Source organism: Notechis scutatus, chromosome 4 (genome assembly GCF_049901735.1).
Source record: "Notechis scutatus isolate UNSWTSFEM ecotype Mainland chromosome 4, rNotScu1.2, whole genome shotgun sequence".
Classification (NCBI taxonomy): Eukaryota; Metazoa; Chordata; class Lepidosauria; order Squamata; family Elapidae; genus Notechis; species Notechis scutatus.
Genome location: NC_142012.1, coordinates 39,597,812 through 39,622,864, shown reverse-complemented (window position 1 = coordinate 39,622,864; position 25,053 = coordinate 39,597,812). Strand labels below are relative to the sequence as shown.

The 25,053-nt window shown below is 35.5% G+C and overlaps 1 protein-coding gene across 1 annotated transcript in view; it reads left to right on the top strand.

Moving 5' to 3' along the window:
• SGCZ (sarcoglycan zeta) overlaps positions 1–25,053 on the top strand; it is a 573,073-nt gene that overhangs the window by 482,123 nt on the left and 65,897 nt on the right. Inside the window, exon 4 of the mRNA XM_026667086.2 lies at positions 24,588–24,675. Coding sequence (XP_026522871.2) covers positions 24,588–24,675 — 88 coding nt within the window. The remainder of the gene's footprint in view (positions 1–24,587; positions 24,676–25,053) is intronic.

Genomic DNA, 25,053 nt, shown 5'->3' with positions numbered 1-25,053 from the left:
CTGGGTAATCACCACACCCATAAATCACTTTCATTCTTCATTCATTCAAAGTGCATAAGAGGCTTTCAATTACCAATAAATGTAGTTAATAAATTTTCTCTAATCAAATAAGTCTATCTATCCATTTCAGCAAAGTTAGCAAAAGTCGACCACCCATTCCTCCATAGAGGGGAGCACCAACTTAGCAACTTGAAGATGGGTGGATTTCAACTCCATAGTTGAAGTCCACCCATCTTCAAATTGCCAAGGTTGGGAAACATTGGTGGATAGCATCAATCTTTCATTTCTGTGCATCCAATGCAGTAATCCTACATAGAAATAATCTTCCATGATTTTTTTATGTTTATCCATTAATCTTAAAAAGAAAAGTTCATGGTGATCAAAGACCAGTCACTGTGCAGAGTGCCAAGATGTCTGACTACCTACGTACTGTTTATTTCTTTTATAGGGTTTTACACAAGAAGGCAAAGGCAACATAGATACAGCATTTGGATTGGTTACATTTGGAGAATAGATGCAGCATTGGTGAAACTTTTAACCAGTCCTTCAGAATAATAATGATCTTAGAAGGTGGAATCATATGCCTGCTCGTGACAACTCTGTAACATCTGGTTGATAAGTACAAGGTTATATAATTGTTAGTTCGGGACTCACCAGCCCGAGAGTGAGATAAGGGGAAGAGGCCCATTTAGGAACTGTAGTGCAGTTTGCTGCTACTACTGCCATCTACAGGAATTTTCTTGCCACTACATCTCACTCTTTTTTATTTTTTTATCAAAGAATAATCATAAGAGTTAATAAAGAGATTACAATCATTAGAAGAACAAGCTTGCAGTTGTTTATACAGGGCATATACCTGATCCTGAGACAACGTAGGAGGGGGTTTAGGGTGAAAAGCGGTGATACATATGTTGCAAAGGAAAGGAACAAAGCAGCACCCACTAATTAAAATAGCACAAATAATGACTGCATAGCATAAAATATTTCCCATTAAACTTGTGGGCAGCCAAGCCCAAAAGCTTTCCCACCCAGATCTTAAATTATCAATTTTCAAATCCAAGGCCAAATTGTTTAAAATATTAATCTGGTGCTGGATGACCCATCAAACAAATTAAAACAACATAGATTTTGTAGAATAGTTTTTCTCAATGCTTGCATCTCGTGGTTGATTGTTGAGATAGCTGAAGAAGTAACATTAATTATTTTTGCTAAATTACATAATTGTTTTTGCTAAATTACATGCAACAGAGTTAATGTTAAGGTGAGCGCAAGCAACAATTGCTGGCACACCCACTATAGACACCGACTATAGACAGAACACACTACGTATTCTGCTTTATTAAGTAAGGTTGCTTCAGAGTCACAGGTGCTATCTAGTGTGACCCCATGTTGAGAACGATTCAACTGATGAATTTGTTGTTTGGAAAGCAAAACAGAAATCAGCCGACTGAGACAGCATTGTGCTTCACTAATATTAGCAGGAATATAATTAAAAGTTTCTTGACCACATGTAAAAAACCATCCTTTCGGTAGCAAAACATGGGCAAAGTGAAAGAAAGTCTCTTCAAAAGCTGTGCAGTTCAAAGTAGATAAGCTAATGTGATGACAGTGAGATTTTTTACTTGAAGATGTACAATTAATTACTTTTGTGCAAGAGATTTACAGGCACTGCTACCACTGAGGTGTGTAAAGCAATTGCATAATAGGCAGCAAATCCTGAAGATTTGAATTACTGCAGAAGGAGTGCAGACAGGAAGTAAACATGTAGAAAACAAAAGTTCCATATCATAAGTTTCAGATAAGCAAAAAGACATTATTCTGTGTGATGTTAGCCAATTGCACCCATAAGTTTTACTTCATTCGTTCAAGTGAGTGTTTGGGTGGAATAACAGCCATTGTTGCCAAACAACAGATGTAAACACTCAAGCATAAACAAATGAGCCCGGATTGGACACTGTGCCGTCTGTAAAGTCAAATTCCTGGGATTGGGACCGGATCTGGGGACTGGTGGAGACATCCTTGGCTGAGCGGACACAACAAGCTGGAATCCATAAAGATCCTGAAGGAGCAACCACAACAGCACAGCACAGCCCCCTCGCCCCCAAGTAGTTAACTTGAATAAAAACATTCAATTAATTTAAGGTAAATAGAAACATTAAATTGCATTCAATTGAGGTAAGGTAAATAATACTTTTTAAACTTTTTAAACTTTTTTAGAGACCCCTTTCCCTCTTTTTGTATTTATTAGTGGAGACAGGCCTTAAATGACCGTGAGCATGTTCCATTATGGCTATATTCCAGGTTGTACAAAATTGCAAAAAAAACAAATATCATGTTGTAAAAAAGAGGACTTGTCTAGTAGGTAACATCCATTTGCCGAAGTTGATGATGAAACAATCTGCTTGGCTTGATAAACTGAAATATGGCAAGCTTTTGCCAGGCCTCTAGCATTTTGATGGAAAAGAGTGACTGAAAAAAACTCAGCAAAACTATAGCCTTAAGAAAGAGGCCCAGAAAGGGTCAAGTGTCTACGTATGTACGAAATATCTTCGGTCTTGTAGTAGCTGTTGCAAAATTAAAAATAAGGACATAAGATTAAGTACAATTCTGGCCTTAATATAAGCACCAGGAAGATTAAAAGAAGTTAACACACATAATGAGAGTCAAAGATTAAATCAAAAGGCTGTTGAGAAAAAGTTTTGAAAGTTAAAATAGCAGGACATTTTCCAGGTATCATCATGAGGATCCTTGTAAGGACAGGAAAGAAAGAATGCATTAAGCAAGCAAGCCAAAGTCCTTTAGACAAACAATATAGCTTACATAGTCAGGTAAAGGACATTGAACAGATAAGTTTTTCTAAAAATAAAATTGAAAATCAGATTTACACAACTCCACTATTGATACCTTACTGCACTTTATCAAAATTACAAAGAAAAAGTTATTTGCAAAGCCCATTGTAAACCTTTCATGATTTTACCTGTTGTGCTGGCAATAGCCATGCATTCTTCACATTCTTGTTGTAAACCCTCCAGATGGAGTCAAATTTTAGTGTCAATTCTCTGCTTTAATCAAAATATGGATTAAGAGCATGTACAGAGTGCAGCTAATTTTAAATTTTGATTCCCCTTGCTGAAACTGGGAATTGAGCCATCTTCAAAGATAATGGTTTGAGTCGAGCTGAACCTGGGAACTGAGCCACCTTTACAGATAACGTTCCATGCAATTTGCCAATCTCAGCCTATCTATCTGAGGCTCCTTTGTATGAAAATTGCTAAAAAATCAGGAGATGAAGCTATGTAACCTATAAAAAAGTTATTTTCCAACCTCGCCTTTTTCAAGGCAAAAACTCAAAGCAGAGGAAAAGAAATTGTTAAAGTGATCAAAAGTCTCACTCTCCCCGCCTCCTCTTGCCTCTGCTTTTACAACAACCATAGAGGACAAGGAGTGGGGGAAATCACACACAAATAACTTTCATTATCAGTAAAACACACACAAATACAAACAATTCTCTCTTTCCAGTAAATCACATACATTTCTCCATGGGATCTTTGTCATGTCCAGACCATTCTCATTTTCTTACACACGCTACTTCTTACTCTCCTTTCAATCTGGGATGGGGGGTCAACACACAAACATTTACACCAACTTTTTTACCATCAACATACTCAGATATTTAGATTTCTATACTTAGAAATTCTTTTCTGAGAGCCAATAAGCTCAATTGTAGAGGATCTCACCCTCCAGGGCTGGAAATGATTACATACAGACATTCTCACACACAACATTTCCAGACCTGGGGAGGTTTTGTCCCTTTAAATTTCCACATTTTCTTTTTTTGGGCAACCTATAGTTCATTCTCAGAGCACTGGGATAACTCAAGGAGTGGTTCCAATCACAAAGGCGATTATGGGCCCGAACCACTGTCTATCTGCTTCACATAGCTCTAAGTCCAATCCAAAAAGCCAATTTAATTCTCTGGCTGCCAAACATGTTACAATTAATTTATTTTGAGCTGCAGCAATTCCAATTCAGGCTATACACAGGTAAAGGAATTAGGGCTATACACCAGGTAAAAATTTTTTTTCTTCAATTCAATCCTATTCAATTCTGCATACACTTATTTTACATTATTATAGGTACACAACTAAGCTCTATTCTGCATGCAATTATTATACATTATTATACATACACATCTAAGACGTTTTAATGGAAATCACATCCTGAAAAGAATAGTAAACATTTTCTTCTTCTCAGTTCTTTCTACCATACATAATAGCATAAATTATCCATATTTTATTTAATCAGCCCCAATGTACTTTATGGAGGGGCTCTATTTCAAACACAGATCTGTGTCTCGTTCCATGCTTCTGAACAGCAGAGCTAACCGTAGACCATTGAACTCAATGGGGCATGCCTTCTGCATTCAATTCTGCCATCCAGTGCATCAGAAGAGAGCAGTTGCCTGCATTCTAGTTGCATCCATTGTTCTTATTATTTTAAGCATTAAATAATTAAAAAGATTAAACATAAACATTTTAAACAAATAAATTTATGTGTCTCTGTCCTGGGTTTCTAGCTTGAATCTCCCCCTTTTTCTAATTGTTCCTTTAATATTTGCATTATGGGAGTGTACAATGGCCATGGAGAATTAAAAGATTTAGCCTCCTCAGAAGGAGTTGAAGATCCAACTGGGGAAGATTTAGGGGCGGCTTATAGTCAATTATTATTTTGCTGAGACATCAGAGCCCAATTATTGTTTTACTGAGACATCAGAGCCAGATGTTTCCACTGCATGACAGCATTGATACCATCGATGTAATATTTGGACTGGAGCCTTGGGTATCCTGAACCTTCTATTCTATTCTATTTCACTCAGGATACCATTTCCCTATCCCCCACCAGCTTCTTTTTTGTCTAGCCTCAGTGTACTTTTGCACCTGATTCATGTAGCAGGAATCTAATATCCTGAACATGTTCCTGCTGATGCTGAGATAGATTTGCAACCCATACTTACCATTGATGGGTCCCGAAGGACCCGGGGTCCCGTAGGACGAAGGTGCACACCTTAGGGGTCTCTTCCAGATGATAGTAAGTATGTTGGCTGTTGCCTTACCCCAAAGGGTTGTGGCCCCGCCCCGGAGGATTGATGTCCCTGTTCAGGGACATATGTGGTGATCAAAGACCAGTCACTGTGCAGAGTGCCAAGATGTCTGACTACCTACGTAGTGTTTATTTCTTTTATAGGGTTTTACACAAGAAGGCAAAGGCAACATAGATACAGCATTTGGATTGGTTACATTTGGAGAATAGATGCAGCATTGGTGAAACTTTTAACCAGTCCTTCAGAATAATAATGATCTTAGAAGGTGAAATCATATGCCTGCTTGTGACCACTTTGTAACATCTGGTTGATAAGTTCAAGGTTATATAATTGTTAGTTCGGGACTCACCAGCCCGAGAGTGAGATCAGGGGAAGAGGCCCGTTTAGAAACTGTAGTACAGTTTGCTGCTACTACTGCTATCTACAGGAATTTTCTTGCCACTACAATTTTTAAAGTCCTCTGTATCAAAATATGTATTTGAGCCCTTTTTAAAGAAACTCTTTTAGATGTTCACCAAACGTGATAAAACAACGTCTTGTATCTTCATGTTGTTCATATTTCCAACATACATTTAAAATTCCTTTATACATTCCAGATAATTTCTCTGGTATATTATGTACCCATGATGCATCATTTTATAAAAATCCTCTTTAAGATCATAATGCAATGTTAATTTCAAACATTTTAATCAAATATGAACGACATGAAGGGATGTTTTATCACGTTTGGTGAACATGTAAAAGAGTTTCTATAAAAAGGGCTCAAATACATATTTGAGGACTTTAAAAATATTCAATTAAAATGAACTTTTCTTTTTAAATTAATGGATAAACATTTTAAAAATTTCCATTGATCTATCTGTATATTACAACCAAACTTTTTAGCCCACTTTATTGTATATCTTTAAATCTATTCTTCCTGTTTCAAATTTTAACAAATGTTTGTACGTTTTAGTAATTACTAAACTGCATTTCAATTTCAAATTCTTCCTCTGTGAAGCAGGTGTGCAGTTAAAATTTTTGATATATAAATAAAAATAAATTCTACCGAATTGTTCAATTTTTATTCAGTTTAAATCTTTTAGAAAACCATAAATAGAAAATCACTGAAAACTATATTCTTCAGATATTAATTAATCTTGATTTTATATTAAATTCTCCTTGATAGTTTTCCACTACATCCCAACACAACCATTTATCTTAATTTGTAATTTCTCTTTAATAATAAACTTATTGAAGTGAGATCCACGAAGGCACAACTTGGAGTTATACCTTTTCCACATCTTAATATGGCATGTTTAATAAAATGATTTTTGAGACCATATCAACTTAAAATTATATTGCCAAAATTATGCATGCCATCCAACTTTAGGTCATGATCTTAGAATTGTAAAAGTCTTTTGTTTCTCAGCAACATCCATTCTTTCATCCAAAATTTCCTTTTAATTTCCAAAGTCTTTGCACTGATGGTTTCTCTTAAGGCAACATAAGTGAAACAGAGCAATGTTGGAAAACTGCTGCCCCCACCCCTATAACCCTAACTTCAGTAAGAGATTGTCTATCTTCTGCTCAAAATAACATAGAATGCTGATATGTAAGTGTCTTACATTAAGTCAAGGGTCTTCAAACTTGGCAAATTTAAGACTTGTGGACTTCAACTCCCAGAATTCCTGAGCTAACATGACTGGAGGAGGAATTCTGGGAGTTGGAGTCCACAAGTCTTAAAGCTGTCAAGTTTGAAGATCCCTGCATTAAGTGATTCTATCACAGAATCATCAAGTTCTGAGGGAGCATTTTTCCTATCAAACCTACTTCTCTTCAGTGCAGTGGTACAAATTAAAGTATCTCAGATAGATGATTGTTGAACTTGTATTTATATTCATTATAAAAAGGGGCTTTCTATTTTCCTAGTGATCCTGAATCATTCTGCTAGTGGCTTTTATTGTTTATATAATTTAAAAAAGGGTATCTGCTACAAACATGTAGAAGCAACTCTGCCTTTGCTTGTATATTTCAGGAATAGTTTAGTGCTACATAATAGTACTACTTCTTGTGTAGAAAGACAAGATTAAATTAAAATTCTTGTTTCTATAGCAGAAGGAAGAAATAGTTTTATGTTTGAGGACCTTATATTCATTTCTATATATTCAATGGACATTTATTTATATTGATATGATGGTGAGGCAATGATATGGCAATGTTACTGGAAGGATTGAAAAAAATGATAGTTTAATCTTAAGGGTTTGCTCAGTATTTAACAATACAAGTACATTGATGGAATTATTTTAGTTGAGGGATAGTATAATATTTGTTTCTATATATTTGAATGTGTATTAAATATCACATTTGAAAAATTCCTAATCAGAATTTATATAACTGAGAACAATGAATTTAATATACCTTTTTATGTGGATATGTAGGATGAATGATGGTCTTTATGCATCTGATTGACAAATATATATGTTTGAGACAGAAAGATAATGAAGCATAGCTTTTAGAAACTACAAAATTACTGTCTGTGAAGTAGAACTGCTATAACTTGAACATCTAATTTCTGATAAAACTGATATCACACCTTTCTTGAAAAACTCCCAGGTTACATTTTACATAATTTTGAGATGAAGTCCTGGAAATACAAGTAATAATATTGATGGAATTATTATTCCCCATCATTATTAGGTCATTATTTAGACATTTCTAAATAATGTTTTCTGCTGGTGGTGACCATATTTATATAGAGTATACAAGAATCTTTAAGGTCAATAATGCCCAAAATCCTGAGTATTTACCAAGCCAAATACCTTAATTTTTCTTTATCCATCAAAACTTCAAGGAATTGCTAATTGTACTGTACAGACAAAATTCTGAATTGACTTGCAAATTTGAGCAGTTTATACATTTGAGTTAAAAAGAGTCATTTTTTTTCAGAGCCTAGGATCTGTACATTGTGCATTTTATTTTCATAGCCACACTGCTTTTATACCGGTTAAATTATTTAGATCCTAGAGCAATTTCAAGAGGAAATAAAAGCCCAAATAATTTCACCTGCTGAAATCCACTCCTTAAATCTCTTTAAAGCTATTAAGAGGAAATTCACCTGAGAGAAGAACATATCACATTGAAGTGATTGGCTGCCCTGGGCATGCAAAAAGGGAATACAAATGAAATCTTCATGTGGTTGTCATGAGTTGCTCCACTTAAAGGAGCTTCAGAAGCTTTGTGCTGAGTACAAAACACTCCCCTGCTTCTCAAATACAAGTACATTGATACAACCTCTTTTCCCCAGCCCCATTAACTATAGCCTTTTATTCAGATATCATTATAACCTTAAAGAGAGATCACAGAAGAAGCTGTATTTTCAATACTGCCTTATTTCAATACTGCCTCAAACACACTGAAACATGTCCAAGACTGTTGACCATCTAGTGAGTTAAAACATGTGAGCTATCAGTGCCAATCTAACTTTTAAATCAAATTATTTCATTCATTGACAAGTCAATCACCTTAGACATAATTCTAATAGATATCTAATACCTGGAAGGTGCTTGTTGGATTTTCGTGCTACTTTGGAGTCAAATTCTAAAATATGAATTCCAATCAACATATTTAACATTCCATTCTTTGCATTTTCAGTTCAGTTTTCTTTTCTCTTTCCCCCTTTTTGATATATAGTATAATCTATTATTTCAGGACAAGATGAGCGGCATATACATTTAATAAATGAATAAGTAAATGATTGTTTATTTGGTTCATTTGTTAGAATAAATAAATATAAATCCTCCCTTTCCAAATGCCTGATAAGACAAAACATTAAAGTATTGACTGGAACAAAATTTATTATTTGATTCAATATGGATAGATCATTTTAGTTTCATTTTTCATGAATACATTTCCATATATTTCTCTTTATACCAATACTTTACTTAATAGTTGTGCTTATTGAACTTGTATTTGAATTTTTTAATAGGCTTTCCTTTCTTGTGAAAAAAAATCTGTTTTCTTAAATCACCTTCTCAGGATGCTTTCAAATTGGTTCAAGTGGTTTTTAACAAAAAAAAATGTAGCACAAAGTAACGAAGATTACATATGTTTCTTTTTTCCAGTTACACATCTCTCCATTGCTCTGCAGATTTGCTGGCTTCTCCTGCTTAGAGATCTGAAAATGCCTTATAGGATGAGTCCTCCATGAAGTTTTCCTTTGGGATCTAATTGAAGCACGAGAAGCCAGAGATGCTGCTGATGCTGGAAAGATGGTTGTATAGCAAAGGAGTACATTCACATCTCCCTTGGTAGCTTCATTATTAAGGTAAGTTCAATCTTGTTCCACCTCGGAGAATTTCACAGTTATGTTCTTCCTTTTCTTTGAAAAAATTGAAACTATTAGTTTTCCATCAAATTGGAAGCAGGTGGTCAGAAGCAACTGCAGAAAAAAGTATGTGGTACCGCACATTTTATTGATCTGAAAACATTGCTTATCTTATCTCTATCACATATTCGTTGTTATTGCTTCATGTCGGTGATATTGAATTAACACAGTGCAAGAGAGTTTGATCTAGAATGAAGAAGTTTTTTGGATGTCAAAAGTGAGCAAACCACCCCTTCAAATAGATGGTGTTGTTTTCATTTTCCTTACTTACATAATGCTGGCTCATAGATTTATTAGTCTGCCTGCCTATCAGTTTACCTGTTCAAGCACCTGGCAAATGCTTGCCACCATCCTGCCATCTTGAATAAACAATTCTCTGCTGAGCAGTTCACATTCAAACAAAAGAAGCAGGATACACAATTTTGCAAAATGCAAAATAAGGATAACAATGACTATACCTGCTATTAAGGGAACTTTTCCTAGCTACTACATTAGTGACATTCCCTGCCTGCTTGAAGAAGTTAAGATGGGACTTCCGGTTTGAGCTTCTTCGGCGACAGACCGAAACCTCGTCTCTGCGAGGCTTCGATCCGTGCTCGCCGCTGGAGCGCCCTGAGCCGGCTGGTTTCAGGGCTAAGCCACCCCGCAGAGGTGGTGAAGAAGGGGGAGATTGCCTGTAGAGTTGAGGAGAGCCACATCTCTCCTCCCCAGCTGGCCATTACTCCCTTTCCCGAAGGTGGCTGTAGCGGTGGTCAGAAATGGCCACCACAAAGAAGAACTCGACCAGAAAAGAATGTGCAGGAGGAAGATAAGAAGAGAAAGTTTTGGTTGACAGGGTCAAACAGCAAAAGCAACAAATAAGGTACCCTGGAATTGAAACGATTAAAAAAAACAATAACATTGTTCCCTAAGAAGATTTTTAAGCTGCGAAGGAGAGAGTAAAGGGAAAAGATTTGGGTTTTTTTTTCTCCTCTTCCTATACTAAGCTAAGAGACTTAAGCAAGAAATTGGAAAAAAATCCACTTTGACATTAATAGGCATTTAATGCTGAAAATAAAATGTCAAAGGGATAATAAAGATTTCTGGATAATCAAAAGCTTTTGAAAACAGGAAAGGAGAGAAAAAGAATAAAAGGGCAGGATCTGGAAGGGAGGAGACTTCCTGGAATTAAAAAGAACTTACAGCAAAATCACAACAAGACTTCCAAAAGATACATTTTAACTGAAATATCGCAACAAAAACCCCAGGAAGAGAAAGTGGAAAAAGAAATAAGAAGAAATAACTTGGGACTATTTGGATTACTTGATGATTTCTGGATTTTTGGTTATTGTATTTGAATGACTAAAATCAATCGGGTGGTTGTTTAAAACTGTTTAAAATGGCTCCACTTTTAGAAGAACTGAAAAGGGAACTTAAAAAGTACAAAGAAGATGCACAAGAAGGGAGAGGTTCTTTTGGCTTTGTATTTCAGTTTTTAGAAATGGAGATTTGGAATTATGAGAAACAACAAGAAATGCCTGCAGAACAAGAAGATTGCAACAAAGAAGAAGCCATCTTTAATGAACAAGTAATCTTAGGTGGGGGGAAAAAGGAAAGTGGGGAAAGAGAATGGAAAGTTTAAGATTGGGGAAAACAACTCCAAAAAAAAAATAGAGTGAAAAATAAGTATAAAATCAACAGAAGAGGGAAATGAGGAAGAGAGAATTAGAAGTAGAGAGAAAAGGGGAGGGAGAAGATGAGGGGGAAGAAAGAAAGGAAAAGAAGTTATAAAGGACAGAAACAAAATATAGAGAAACAGGGCCTATTTAGAGATAATGGGTGAAAATTTAATGGAAAAAGGGATTCTTCAAAGGTACATAAGATAGTATTGTTATATTAGAAACAGAAATAATTTTAGAAAATATGAAACAATGTATGATTAAAATGTTTGATGAAATAGCTATTGTAATTCAGTGGAATACTTGTCAATAAATAAATGTAACAAAATGAATATTTAATGATTTACAAAACATATGTGAAGAGAAATAAGGGAAAAATTAATTATGGAGATTATATGTGTCTTTAAGGAAGTATGATATTTAATTGAAAAGAAGTGTTAAAGATGTTAAGATTTTAATGATTATTAATGATAGAACTGAATTGGAATGGAATGAGGGTTTATAATTACATATATTTATAATCTTTTTAAAAAAGAATATAGTGTGTATTATAAGAATGTACCAAGCAGAATTCGATTGGAAGTTATGTATTATGTATTATATTGAAGGTCATAACTTTAAGGTATATATTGAAGTTTAAATAAGAGTTGAATGGATGTAATTAAAAGATATAAAGGTGTCATACTCCAATTAGTAACTACAGGAGAAAATTTGTTTAATGAGAAAAGATAATATGAAATTGAAACAGAACAGACAAAAGTATAAATATAATGATTTGCATTGAGATGAGATAATCAGAATAAAATTGAGAAAATGAAAAGACGGGAAAACTATATAGAAAATGTAGAATAGTATAAGATATGGAATAGAACACAAAAAGGAGCATGAAATAGAATTTTGTGTCTGTATAAAGAAGTTCAACCCAGGACCATGCTATTTTCAAAAAAGATGTTTTACTTGTATTTTGTATGTGTGAAAACCCAAATAAAACTTTATTTTTTTAAAAAAGAAGTTAAGATGCTTCATAGCATTATGCACAAGCATCTCAACCACCAAGTATAATAACTTGTTTAGTTCTGTTAGTAAGTTTGCAAAAACTTATCTTATTTAACTGCAGTTTTGCTAATTGTATAAGCTTACCTGAAATGTAACCTGCTCTAAATAGCAGTTTTGGAACTTAATTGCTAATTATATTGTTTAGGAAACCTGCTGGCCACATTTACCTAAGCACTAGATGAAGCTGAACATACCAACAGAAAACAATGAAGTGCTATATTAGGGCCAAAAATGTGAAGGAGATGGACCATTTTCAGCTGTTTAAAATCAAAACAATGAACAGGACTAGATAAATCTATCCATATTCTATCTCATTTTTGTCTTTTGGAGTGACTCTAGTCTTCCTTTTTCCCCTAACAATAAATCTATTTTAGTCTTCTTGAATAAGGTTGGAAGTTCACGTGAGAGAAGGGTCTCTTATTGGATGTGTTTTCATAGGGTGGTAATGAACACAGAGGAGAAAAAATGTCACCCTTGTCATATTAACACAAATTATACCAATATTTTTGTGTTTGTGTCAGGCAAGGTTAGTCTCAAGAAATACTACTTTGATATTAAGGACTAGTTGCTAAATAAAAATACCCTTGCACTTTGGTTTTGTGTTAGGAGAATAATTTTCAATATTATATTATGGCACCATATCCTAAATAATTTTTGTAACACTCTAGTCACATCATGTATTAAACAGACAAAAAGGATAATGTATCAAAAGAGCATCCATCAAGTCTATATAGCCCTGGTTTTGTCCAACCCCATAACACTCCCCAAACATCCCTCTCTCTTCTACACAATGCATATAAATTGAGCTAAACATCTGATCAAGGGATGTTTGTATGCATATATTTCTATGCAATAGGTTTATATACACAAAGTTTCAGCTTCCATGGAAACCTATATACATAAGAGTTTGTGCAGGTAGTTGTCCACGTTCCACAATAATTTACATATCTGGAATCAGAGAAATCAAGTATCATTGAGAGTAAAGGACTTAATAGATCATTTTAAGGGATTCAGGCTATTATTTTCACTTAGATGCATCTCAAAGCGGAGATATTTGATGGTAAATACCTTTTTTTTAAAAAAGAAAGTTGCTATATTAGAAAATCCAGGTAGTCCTCATTTTATAACTGCAATTGGAGGGGGGGAGGGGACAGACAGACTGTGAAGAGTGCTGATTGCTGCTGTTTCGTTCAGATAAAAGTTTCCTTACTATATCCTGTTCCTGACTCAATTTTTAAATCCAATATGGGAGCTGACCCGAGACAAAGGATCCTGGGACAAAACAAAAAATCAGCATGGCAACAGAAAGGGAATCAGATGAGAAGTTGACCAACAGCTGCCCCAATGAGTCCTGCTTAGGAAACTAGCCCAGCAGAGCTTCTATAGGATGAGGCAGTCTACGCCAAACACCTATGCCTTCAGATTAACAAAAAAGAGGAACCAGCATCCTTAGTGATTGGTTTATTAATTTCCTAGATACATTTTCCTGACATTGGTGTATGTAAAAAAAGATGGAGCAGGTGACCTTTGAGAGACGGATAAAGGAATAATCTTTCCATTTTGGTAATGCTTGCTTCTCCCATTCTTTTCCCCTTCCACTTGTCTTTTTCTGAAGAGAAAATGTTGCCTGAAAATCAACACTATTTTTAAAAACCCTTAAAATAGTCTTTTCTCTCTCTCCAATTTTTTCCTTTTAATTAAGTGGAATGTGCAGAATAGCTAGAATTGGAAGGGGTCTTCTAGTCCAACCCCTACTCAGGCAGGAAACCCTATACCACTTGAGACAAATGGTTGTCCAATCTCTTCTTAAAACTTCCAGTGTTGGAGTATTCACAATTTCTGGAGACAAGTTGTTCTACTGATTAACTGTTCTGACTGTCAGGAAATTTCTCCTTAGTTCTAAGTTATTTCTCTCCTTGATTAGTTTCCATCCATTGCTTCTTATCCTGCTTCCAGGTGCTTTGGAGACTACAGTAGGTTGACTCCAATGGTGGGATTCAATTTTTTTTACTACCAGCTCTGTGGGCATGGTTTGGTGGGTGTGGCAGGGGAAGCATACTGCAAAATCCCCATTCCTTCCCCACCCCACTAACCTGCTTTCCAGCTCCGTTCTCCTGTGCACGGCAACAAAAGAAGACCCAGCTGATCAGCTGGGACTCAGGAGGCAGAGAATAGGTGGGGTCAGGGTCAGTCAGAGTCAGTCAGAGGAGGTATTTGCCGGTTCTCCGAACTACTTAAAATTTCTGCTACTGGTTCTCAAGAACTGGTCAGAACCTGCTGAACACCACCTCTGATTGACTCTCTCTTCTCTGTGACAACCCCTTAGATATCAGAACACTGTTATCATGTCACCCTTAGTCCACTAGTTCAACAATTAACTAATAGAACATGTTGTCTCCCAGAGTTATGGGTGTCCCATTGTTGGAGGCTTTCAAGAAAATATTAGGCAACCATTTGTCTGGGATGGTATAAGGACTCCTGCCTTAGGCAGTGAGTTGGACTAGAAGACCTCCAAGGTCCCTTCCAGCCCTATGATTCTAAGTAAGAGAATGACAGTAAAAATAGGAGAGTAGGAAACTTTAAAAAGCAACACAATCATTCCTAGATTAAATATCCAAAGGCGAGATTTGAATCTAAATTAATGCCCAGAAACCTATTGTCTTAAAAAAAAACTCCAGAGTCTGATAATTGCAGTACATTACAAGATTAATGTTTTCTAAAATGGAAAGACAATACAAATGAATTTAACTTTGAAATTGCATCAGTGTTACTGAGAATCATTCTAATTCAGGTATACACGTGTTAATGGTGCTATAAACAGACACTTTCCTAGTAATCTTATGAACAAGAAAGCAGTTCTTGGTGATGTTTCTGTAACATCAGCTGTTAAATCTGTTATTACCATGCAGCCTCTTTTGCCAGACCAGTAGTACTGCATTTAATGATCTTCAGAAGTCCAGAAGGTATATCAACAAACTAATCACTACTTAGGAAAAATATCTCCAGCATCTGCTTTTGTTGCCAAGAAATCCCTTGGTATGTTCATATCCTCAGCCGAAATGATTGCTTTGGACATGATGGCTCCCAAATAATCATGTTTCTGCAGCTGGAGAAAGAGAGAAGCCAAGAATCACCTTTCATCTGCCAAGCTACAGGAGAACAAGCTGATTGGCAATCCATTTAATAAATCAAACTCTGAGAATTGGAAATTATTTTCTAAAACCAGATACATAATACATTTGTCATACCATTTGTCAGATCTCAGGGTCTTCAAATCTGCCTGTATGCAAGCTGAAACAACATATGAAATAGCCTAGAAAAGTTTTATCAGGAGAGCTTCAGAAATTTACAAAATAACATGGAGCTACTACTCAAAATTTAGTTTAACTCCTACTCAGTGTTAAATGCTGCAATGACAATTGGTATACAGTATGATGTTTTCACTGAGTCTTCTGTATATCTTTACCTTTGGCCCTAAGGCTGTGTGCAGATTCTAACATAATGTTAAAAGTCTTATGCTCAGCAACTAGTTCAGTCAAATCCAATTTTTTTACCTTTCTTTATGAAGAAAAGTGTGAGAAAATTTTAGAAACTGAAATACAAAAGAAGTAAGTAGAAATGGCGACGCCCAACTAGGAAGGTGAAGACTTCGCTCCTGAAGCAGTACCTCCCTATAAAGCCATCACCCTCACCAGAAACCACTTTTAAAGCTGCTGTTACATCAGTAACCATGAGTAAACCTGAGCCCAAAAACAAGCCCAAAAACGCTAGATTCTGAAGCCGGTGGAGACCATATATTCCTGCTAACAGATCCGGAGCTCCTTCCCCAGAGAAACAAAGCCCTCTCCTTCACTCGGAGCCTGCCTACAGCGAACAAATAACATACCTTCACTTCATTTGAATCTCTCACACAGCTGATAGAAGTTGTCTTCCACACCAGACAATGCATTTCTTTTAATATCCCCCACGCTGTTTTCACATCCGTTAGCTGGCAGAAAAAAGAAATAAACAAGGAGGGAGGAAAAAGCCCGAGGCTCGAAGAGGGCCCCCTCCTTCCGAACTAAGAAGAGACTTGGCGTGGCTAGATCAAAGCTGTGGCTGAAGTAAAAGGAAAGGAGCGATCGCTTAATCCTAGTGGAAAATCACTCCAATTTCTGCAGTGGAATTTTCCTTGGAAAGTGGAACTCTAAGGAGGAAAATAGCTGTGATTAATGATCTGGAATTACTACCAGATTTAGTTGGAAGTAAATGACAGATCAGATAAGTTAACCCAAGCCACGTGACTGTATTTTCTTCTACTACTCAACTTGAACAGCTTACGAAAGTTTTACACTATTTCAAAAACCCTCTGAGCATCATATTACAGTCTTTTGTTTACAGAGTAATAGCAATCTACTATTACAAAGAGCAATAATTTCCTCTCAGTCAACAACAGCATTAACCCTTTCCTTGCAGACTCTTAATACTACCTCATTACTTTAATCAAACACTGATTAACTCATTACCTCAAAACTTACAACTTTTCTACCTCATCACCTATATCAACGGTTAGATAATCAATTTCTATAAAATATTTTATTAATGGTTCAATTGATTTATTGTCCTAATTGATTAGTGTGACTAGAGTGTTTAGTGCAAATAGTGTGATTACTGACTAGTTGTAAAGATCAAGATTCATGTAATTTAATTGAATAGTAAAATCAATGATTTAGTGAATTTAAATGAACAGTGTGATTAATGATTAGTGTAATTAATTGATTAGTGTTTAGAATATTTAATTGATTAGGCTGATTGTTGCCCTGAAATATTATCTGACTAGAGAGATTACTGCAATTGAGTGGTTGGTGTGATATTAGCTATATAGATTACCTAAAACTGTTTCTTTAATTAATTCAATCAACATACTATCTTACCATGCCAAAAATAAAATCCAATGCCAAACCACAACCTAAAGAGAACATAATCCCCACCAATGAACCACAAGACTCCTGCACATGCCTTAAATGCTACAAAAATCTAGAGGATAATGAAAACTCCATCAAATGTTCTCTGTGTAAGAAATACACTCATCATGACTGCTTGGGATTAACCAAGCAATTTATTCAATACCTGGAATCATCCAATGAGTTTCCATATTACTGCAAATCATGCAAACCCAAACTGGATCTGTTGGAAAGAATTGATACCATTGAAACCATAGTAGCATCCCTGGACGCCGTAAAAGAAAGAATATCCAACCTTGAAAAAAAGAAACAACACAAAAACCTGAACTTCCAATAGCTACAAACCACATCTCTACCCAACAACCACAACCCAATCCAAAACCCAATCCACAAAAAACACAACCCAGACAAATATTGATATCCCAATCCTCATCAGAGAAGCTGTTGAGCGTGAACGGAAACGTCAAACGCCATCTTATTTGGTCTAGAGGTCACCAATAACAATGATGACATCACAACTGTCCGAAACATCATCAGGGATTATCAAGCATCAACCATCTCCGCTGATGAAATACTTGACATTTCACGCATTGGCCGAGAGCTCAATAACAGTGACGGCTCTGTGGCCCTCGCCTGTGCAGAGTCATTTGCAAAAATGAATCAAGCAAACGTAAATTCATTTATACTATAAACTCACTCGCCAAAACCAACACCAACCATAAGAACCTCCGTTGTCGCCCTGACCTAACCATACAGCAACGTGCCCGCTCCCGTGTACTCCGCATTGAACTCAAAAACCGTCTAGACAATGGAGAGAAGGACCTGTACATTGACTACCATGCTGACTGTATCAAAAGTAAGCCACACAACCCAATACTCAGCTTTTACCCTCAACCACAACCCTACCTCAACTGATCCACCATCACCCAAGACTAGGCACGCACGCCCCCAACTACCTCAATTCCAACTACTGCCGGCCTTAAATGCAAACTACTCAATGCAAGAAGCCTCGTGAATAAAATACCTGAATTTCTCATCCTACTAAATATGGCTAACTTCGACATTATATTTGTCTGTGAAACATGGCTCAATGCATCTCTCCCGACTCCATTACCACAGTAAGAGACTATCATGTTTACCGATCAGATCGTGAAAATCGTCGAGGAGGTGGTGTTGCTATCTTCTATAAAAATCCTTACATCTAAAAAATATCCAAGTTACCCAGGAGCTTGCTCTTCCTGAGACCATCATCTGTGAACTATCCTTAAATATCACAATTCGATTCTTACTATGTTACAGAGCACCTGATTATGACATCGAACATGTAAACAAGCTAAATACATTACTAACATGGGCTGCATCCTGCCCATACCCTTTTATCTTTCTTGGTGATTTCAATCTACCTCATATTGACTGGACCCTAAATGATTGTACATTTGTACAAATGATTGTACATGATCTGGGACTGGAACAACTAGTAACCAACAACACTAGACTAAACAACTGCCTCGATCTCATCTTCTGCAATAGTTTGAATTTAATTTACGGATTACAAACTAAAGAACCCTTTTCAGCAGTGACCACAATATGATTGACTTTTGTCTCAACATACGTCCACACAAAAATCACCACAATGATGTAATCCCCAATTGTAACTTCAAAAAAGGCAACTATGATCTTATAGACAACGATCTCTCATCCCTTGATTGGCAATCTCTATTCACTGGATGCAATACTGTTGAAGACCATTACAACATATTTTTACTTGAAGTCAAAAGAGTCATCAAACTATATGTACCAACAACAACTCCCAAAACAAAACAAAAAGCAGATTACCCATAACAATAAGGAAACTTCAATCCAAAAGAGATCACTCTGGCGGAACAACCAATCTGGTCACGTTGCCAATTTCAAAAGCCGTTACAAAATTTATGCCACCAGATTAAGACTGAATGCACCAATTATCACATTAAACAAGAGGAAAACCTTCTAAGCACCAATTCCACCCGTGCTTTTACAATTTTGTAAACAACAAACTAAAAGACTCAAGGTCCATCCCTCCTTGATAGGACCTGATGGTAAAGTCTGCAACGACGACACCATTAAAGCCAACATCTTTAACACATTCTTCGGCTCAGTATTTGTAAACAGCAATGGATCATGCCCAGTATTTCCTAGCCGTACCACAGATAACAACAATGATCTAATACATATCGATTTCACAGAAGACAATGTTGAAAAAGCACTACGCAATCTAAAACCATCTCTATCTATTGGACCGGATGGAATATGTGCCTACTTCTTAAAAAAGCTATCCACTGCCATAGCCAAACCTCTAAGCATAATCTTTGAAAAATCTTTCAGGACCAGCTCCTTGCCTAACCTATGGTCACAAGCCACAGTCATCCCCATCTTCAAAAAGGGAGACCCAAGCCTAGTTGAAAATTACAGGCCAATCTCCTTATGCTGCGTCACCTGTAAAGTCATGGAATCAATTATTAACCAATCCATCATCCTCCACTTAGAGACAAATAACCTACTCTCCAATAAACAATTTGGTTTCAGAAAAAAACTATCCTGTAATCTGCAACTCTTACACTGCAAAAACATATGGACGACACAACTAGACCAGGGCAAAGCAATAGACGCAATCTACATAGACTTCTGTAAAGCCTTTGATTCAGTGGTACACGACAAACTACTCCTAAAAATAAAATCCTATGGTATCTCTGGACAACTGAATAACTGGATAGAAGCATTCCTGTCAAACAGACAACAAATGGTCAAAATTGGGAGCGTCCTATCAAATTCAGTACCTGTCAATAGTGGTGTCCCCCAAGGCAGTGTTCTAGGACCAACTCTCTTCATACTCTACATTACGTATCTGATATTAGCACAATTGAGAAAGTTCAGAAATATTTCACAAGAAGAGTTCTCCACTCCTCTACTCGTTGTAGAATACCTTATGCCACCAGACTTGAAATTCTAGAACTAGAAAACCTTGAACTACGCCGTCTTCGGTCTGATTTAAGCATGGTATATAAAATCATACATTGCAATGTCCTACCTGTCAATGGATACTTCAGCTTCAACCATAACAACACAAGAGCACACAATAGATACAAACTCAAAGTTAACCGCACCAAACTTGATTGCAGGAAATATGACTTCAGCAATAGAGTGGTCAATGTCTGGAATACTCTACCCGACTCTGTAGTTTCTTCTCCAAACCCCAAAAACTTTAACCTTAGACTGTCTACTATTGACCTCACCCCTTTCCTAAGAGGTCTGTAGGGGCGTGCATAAGCGCACCAACGTGCCTACCGCCCTGTCCTATTGTTTCTCTTATTCTTCTTTTATTTTTCTTATATGTACCCATTTCATGTATTCACAACTATGTATACACTTATACTTATCTTGTAAACAATTGGCAAATCAAATAAATAATAAATAAATAAATAATAAAATAAATAACATTGTATTGGTTCTGCCTTGTCCATTGCTCACTTAAGCCTCACTTAACTATCAGCATTTGGCTTTTAATATACTGTATTATTTGGAAAGCTTATTTCAATAGAAGTTCACTATACTTGATCTATGATTTCAAAACCCTGCAATTAAATTGCTATTATTGTTATCAACATTTTCAATATTGTTTTGTTTCATAATCTCCCAATTTTTAAAGCGGGGTATGCATTCTTGGAAAATAATAGCAAATAATGCATTACATCTTCTCAAGCGCTAGCTGTCTACAGTGGAAGTAAATTCTCTACAATGGAGGTCAATTTTTAATTGCAGGTCACATTACAGTATTAAGCAAAAGCAAAGGCAAAACCTTTGGGTTAATGCTCCTGAGCTATCAAGCTATGAAGTATGTATATCAGATACAATGCTCACATGTATAAAATGAGCAGTGGTTAATAATTGTTAGTTATTAGATTTGTCAGAGGATATAATCGAATGTGTGGATGACCTTGGGGAATGACGGAAAGAGATGGAAACAATCAGACAAGCATACACTGGCAGGAACCCCTAATGACTTAATGATTAAAGAAAGAAACTTAGGAAGCACATATGCTAATAGATCAAGTGGTTACAAGTGGTGGTGGGAGGCTTGCCAGATTCTGTTAATGTACCTTTATAGTAAAGTAGATTTAGCTCATCTAGTGGTGTTTTCTGTCTGGTTTACCTGGGAGAGCTGACATCAATCTCAATTGCAAGTCTCAAAGGACAAACTTCCCGCCACAACTGTTAACCATCTGAATAACTAGAGTGGGTCTTTCCTAAGTTTCTTTCTCTGACCGTTAAGATATTGGGGACTTCCGCCCCTCTTATCTGGTTGTTTAGCAGGTGACATCTCTTCTCCTATTTTCCTCAGTTCATCCACACATTCCATTAAAGAGGATAAAGTTAGACTACATTTTCAAAGAAAGGAACTCAGCATACTTAGGATCTTCCAAGACAACAGATCCATTCTCTGACTGGAGAATGAAAAACTAACAGAACCTCCATTTTCCTCCAGTCTCAGAAAAATCTGAATCTTCAGAGCCACATGAAGTCCTTAATCACTCATCTACTTCCTCCAAAGATGTTTATGAAACATTGTTCTAGTAGACAAGAAGTTCCAAGAGTTAAAAACCTGATTTACTGTAGGCTTAATTCTAACTACCACTGGCACAAGAGAATTTCTGCTTTCTATATATTTACTTGATGGATCATTCATAGTGGATTCAACTTTCCCTCCATTGATCGACTAATACATGTCCTTAACTTTGCTTCCCTTCCCTTCCAAAGCTTTGAATAATTATAAAACAGACAACATAGAATACATGATTTTGTAGAGATAGGAGAAACCCAAAAGCATGGTACATCCAGTCCTTATTCTCTTAATTTCTTATCAAGAATTAAGCCTAATTAAGCATAGCAGTTTAATGTTTAAATATATACGTATAGGGTGGTTCCATTAAAAAGGTACTACTAGAAAGCCAGAATGTTTAATTTGTTGTTTAAACCAAAGTGATTTATATGAAACATTTTTTATTTCAGATACAAGCTCGAACACTTTATTTATTTGAAGTATTTTCTCCTCATATGAATTACTATTCTTGATTTTATAAATAGACAAGATATACAAATGTTAACTTTAAAATGTGTTCTCAAAGGAAAAACAATTTATGCTAATTTGAGTATCAAGTAAAAAAATCTCATGAGGGTTAAATCCTCATGAGGATTTAATTTAATTTAAAAATATCATTTTTAACATCCTTGCCTCTTTTATATTTTATACAGTTTTTATGTTTACTCTCTCTGTGAAAGAGATTGGCAGTTTTAAATGTAATAAATAAAGTTCTGGTATTTACAGAAAAATTATAAAATTCAAAAAGAGCAGGTAATCTGCTATATTATTTTAAGATATCTGATTTTGTTGTGGGGAAGAAAGAAGATTTGGTAAAAGAAGTATCATCTTAAACTTGTATGTATTAGTCCATCACAGCAAATAAGACACCTGACTTTTAAATAATCCCTTTCTTAGCTTATTGTATTTGTGTTTCTAAGAAGCACTTGTTTAGGGGTATGTGTATTGCATAACAAGGTAAACAGTAACTTATTTATTCTCATATACATACAACAATTTTTAGTCTGCCCTTGGCATAATATTACCATATTTGGTATAATGGTTAGAAAAGTTTTTTCCACATACATTGTTCCATTTATGTTGAATGTTTTACACTGAACGTATGAATGTCATAACATTTAGCAGGGATGAATGGGGGTTTCTGGGTATTTAAATCTAATGCACCTTAAGAAAAGTTGACCCTGAACTGAAGAAAAACAAGTTTAAATCTCAGCCAGCCATAATGTTCACTTTGGTTGTCTTAGGCCATTTGCAGTGCTTTAAGAAGAGGTGAGGACAACATTGGAAAAGGGATGAAGTCTCATGTGGAATGTCTTAGACAAAATATAGCATTTAAATTTCTAAACAATGCATTCACCAGCAAAGAATTAAGGAATAGAATGCAAACAATTAACAGGAAACAAGCATACCCTGGCAAGAATTTTAACCAAAACTATCAGTTTAAGCCAAGCCAAGGGAGTTTCATTTTGGATAAAGATGGCAGTAGCATTACATGGCCAAAATTGCTAAATTTGTATTATACACAAAACAAATATTTTGAGCAGAGCTAGGCTTAGTTTGTTTCACTTAGCAACCACTATTTATTTATTCTTTTGCTAAAACCTCTGTGAATAAAACTTGGGAATCATCCACAAGTCCCACAAAGTGAGAACCTTCTATCATTCATTTTTTTGGATTTATCTTTAGTGCTGGGAACCAGTACTCCGCCTTTGAAAATGACTCCCATTTAGTTCACTTACTGCTGTTTAGAATGGAATAGCCTCGTCCTGAGTAACTCAGGGGCATTTTTGATCATTCTCTCCTTCACACTCTGAATGTCTTAATGATCATCTTTAGCAGTCCCATTGCCTTTAGTGTCAGAAAATGTGCTGGGGAAAAAAGAGTACAGCTTCTTTAAACCCAAATTACAGTTTTACAGTATGCATGTATTTTCTGTGGAGACATATTACCTTGCCTTTGGTAAGCTATTACACCAACATGGGATGCAGTTGTGTGAGATGGTAACTGAAACATTTGAAATCATAGAGTAATTCCAAACTCAGATTCCACATATTGTCATGTACCTGACATTGGCAAAACTGTATATTTTATTTTATTTATTTATTTAATTATGTAATTGCATTTCACTTGGTGACTCTGGATGGCAGATAGAAAATTAATCAAGAATGTAGGATTGGATTGGATTAGATCCTTAATCTGGCCAAGTGTAATTAGACATACAAGGAATTTTTCTCCAGTACAGAAGTACTCAGTGTATTTGCAAGGCAACAGAGATAATGATAATGATAATGATAATGATAATGATAATGATAATGATAATGATAATGATAATGATAATGATAATGATAATGATAATAATAATAATAATAATAATAATAATAATAATAATAATAATAATAATAATAATAATAATAATAATAGGAAGTGAAGAAGATAATAAATAAAAGGAATAAATAATAATGCTTCAGCCACACATTCTTTGAGTTGATATACATATATATTGGACAGAATTGTGTGAATTAGGTGTTCAGCATGAGGGAGGAAAACTGTCCCAGTGTCTTGGCATATAATATCCTATAAGCACCGCCCCAAAGGAAGGTACTGAAACAGGCTGAGAGGTCTGCAAATATCTTCTTATTTATTCTTCTGACCTGCACAATATATAGATTCTTCTATAAAAACCATTAAAAACAACCAGTTTAAACTAAAAGATAAGCATGAATTTCAACTAGATCTCATGAAGATACTTGGTCTTTGACAGGAATACTCTCATTCTCTCTTTGCAGTTTTTCTTTCTCATTTCATTCTTTATATAATTTTTTTCCAGGACAGTCCACTGGTCCTACAGTCAGATAGGAATGTCACCATGAATGCAAGAAATCAGATGGGACACATAACAGGACAGCTGACTGTAGGTAAGTCTTATTATTTAATGAAAGTTTTGTGCTCTTAATTTAACACCATTCTTTTAAATACAATCCTTCAATATAGGTATTAAAATAGGTTGCAGCTGTGTTATTAAAGATGATACTGATCTATGGCCTACATTTTCCTGTCAAATAATTATACTGTAAGTTGCCCATAAAGTTAATTTTAAACAAAATATAAATTGATTAAATAAATATACCAAGAAAGTTCTTAAGGCAGTTAACAATAATTACAAAGCAAATTAAAAAAATGGTAAATGCAATCTTAAAATCTTAACACATTATCTGAAGCACACAAACTGATAAAAAGCCTCATTAAACCACATAAAAAAATTGAAGAAATGAACCTCTGAGGAGGAAAATGTG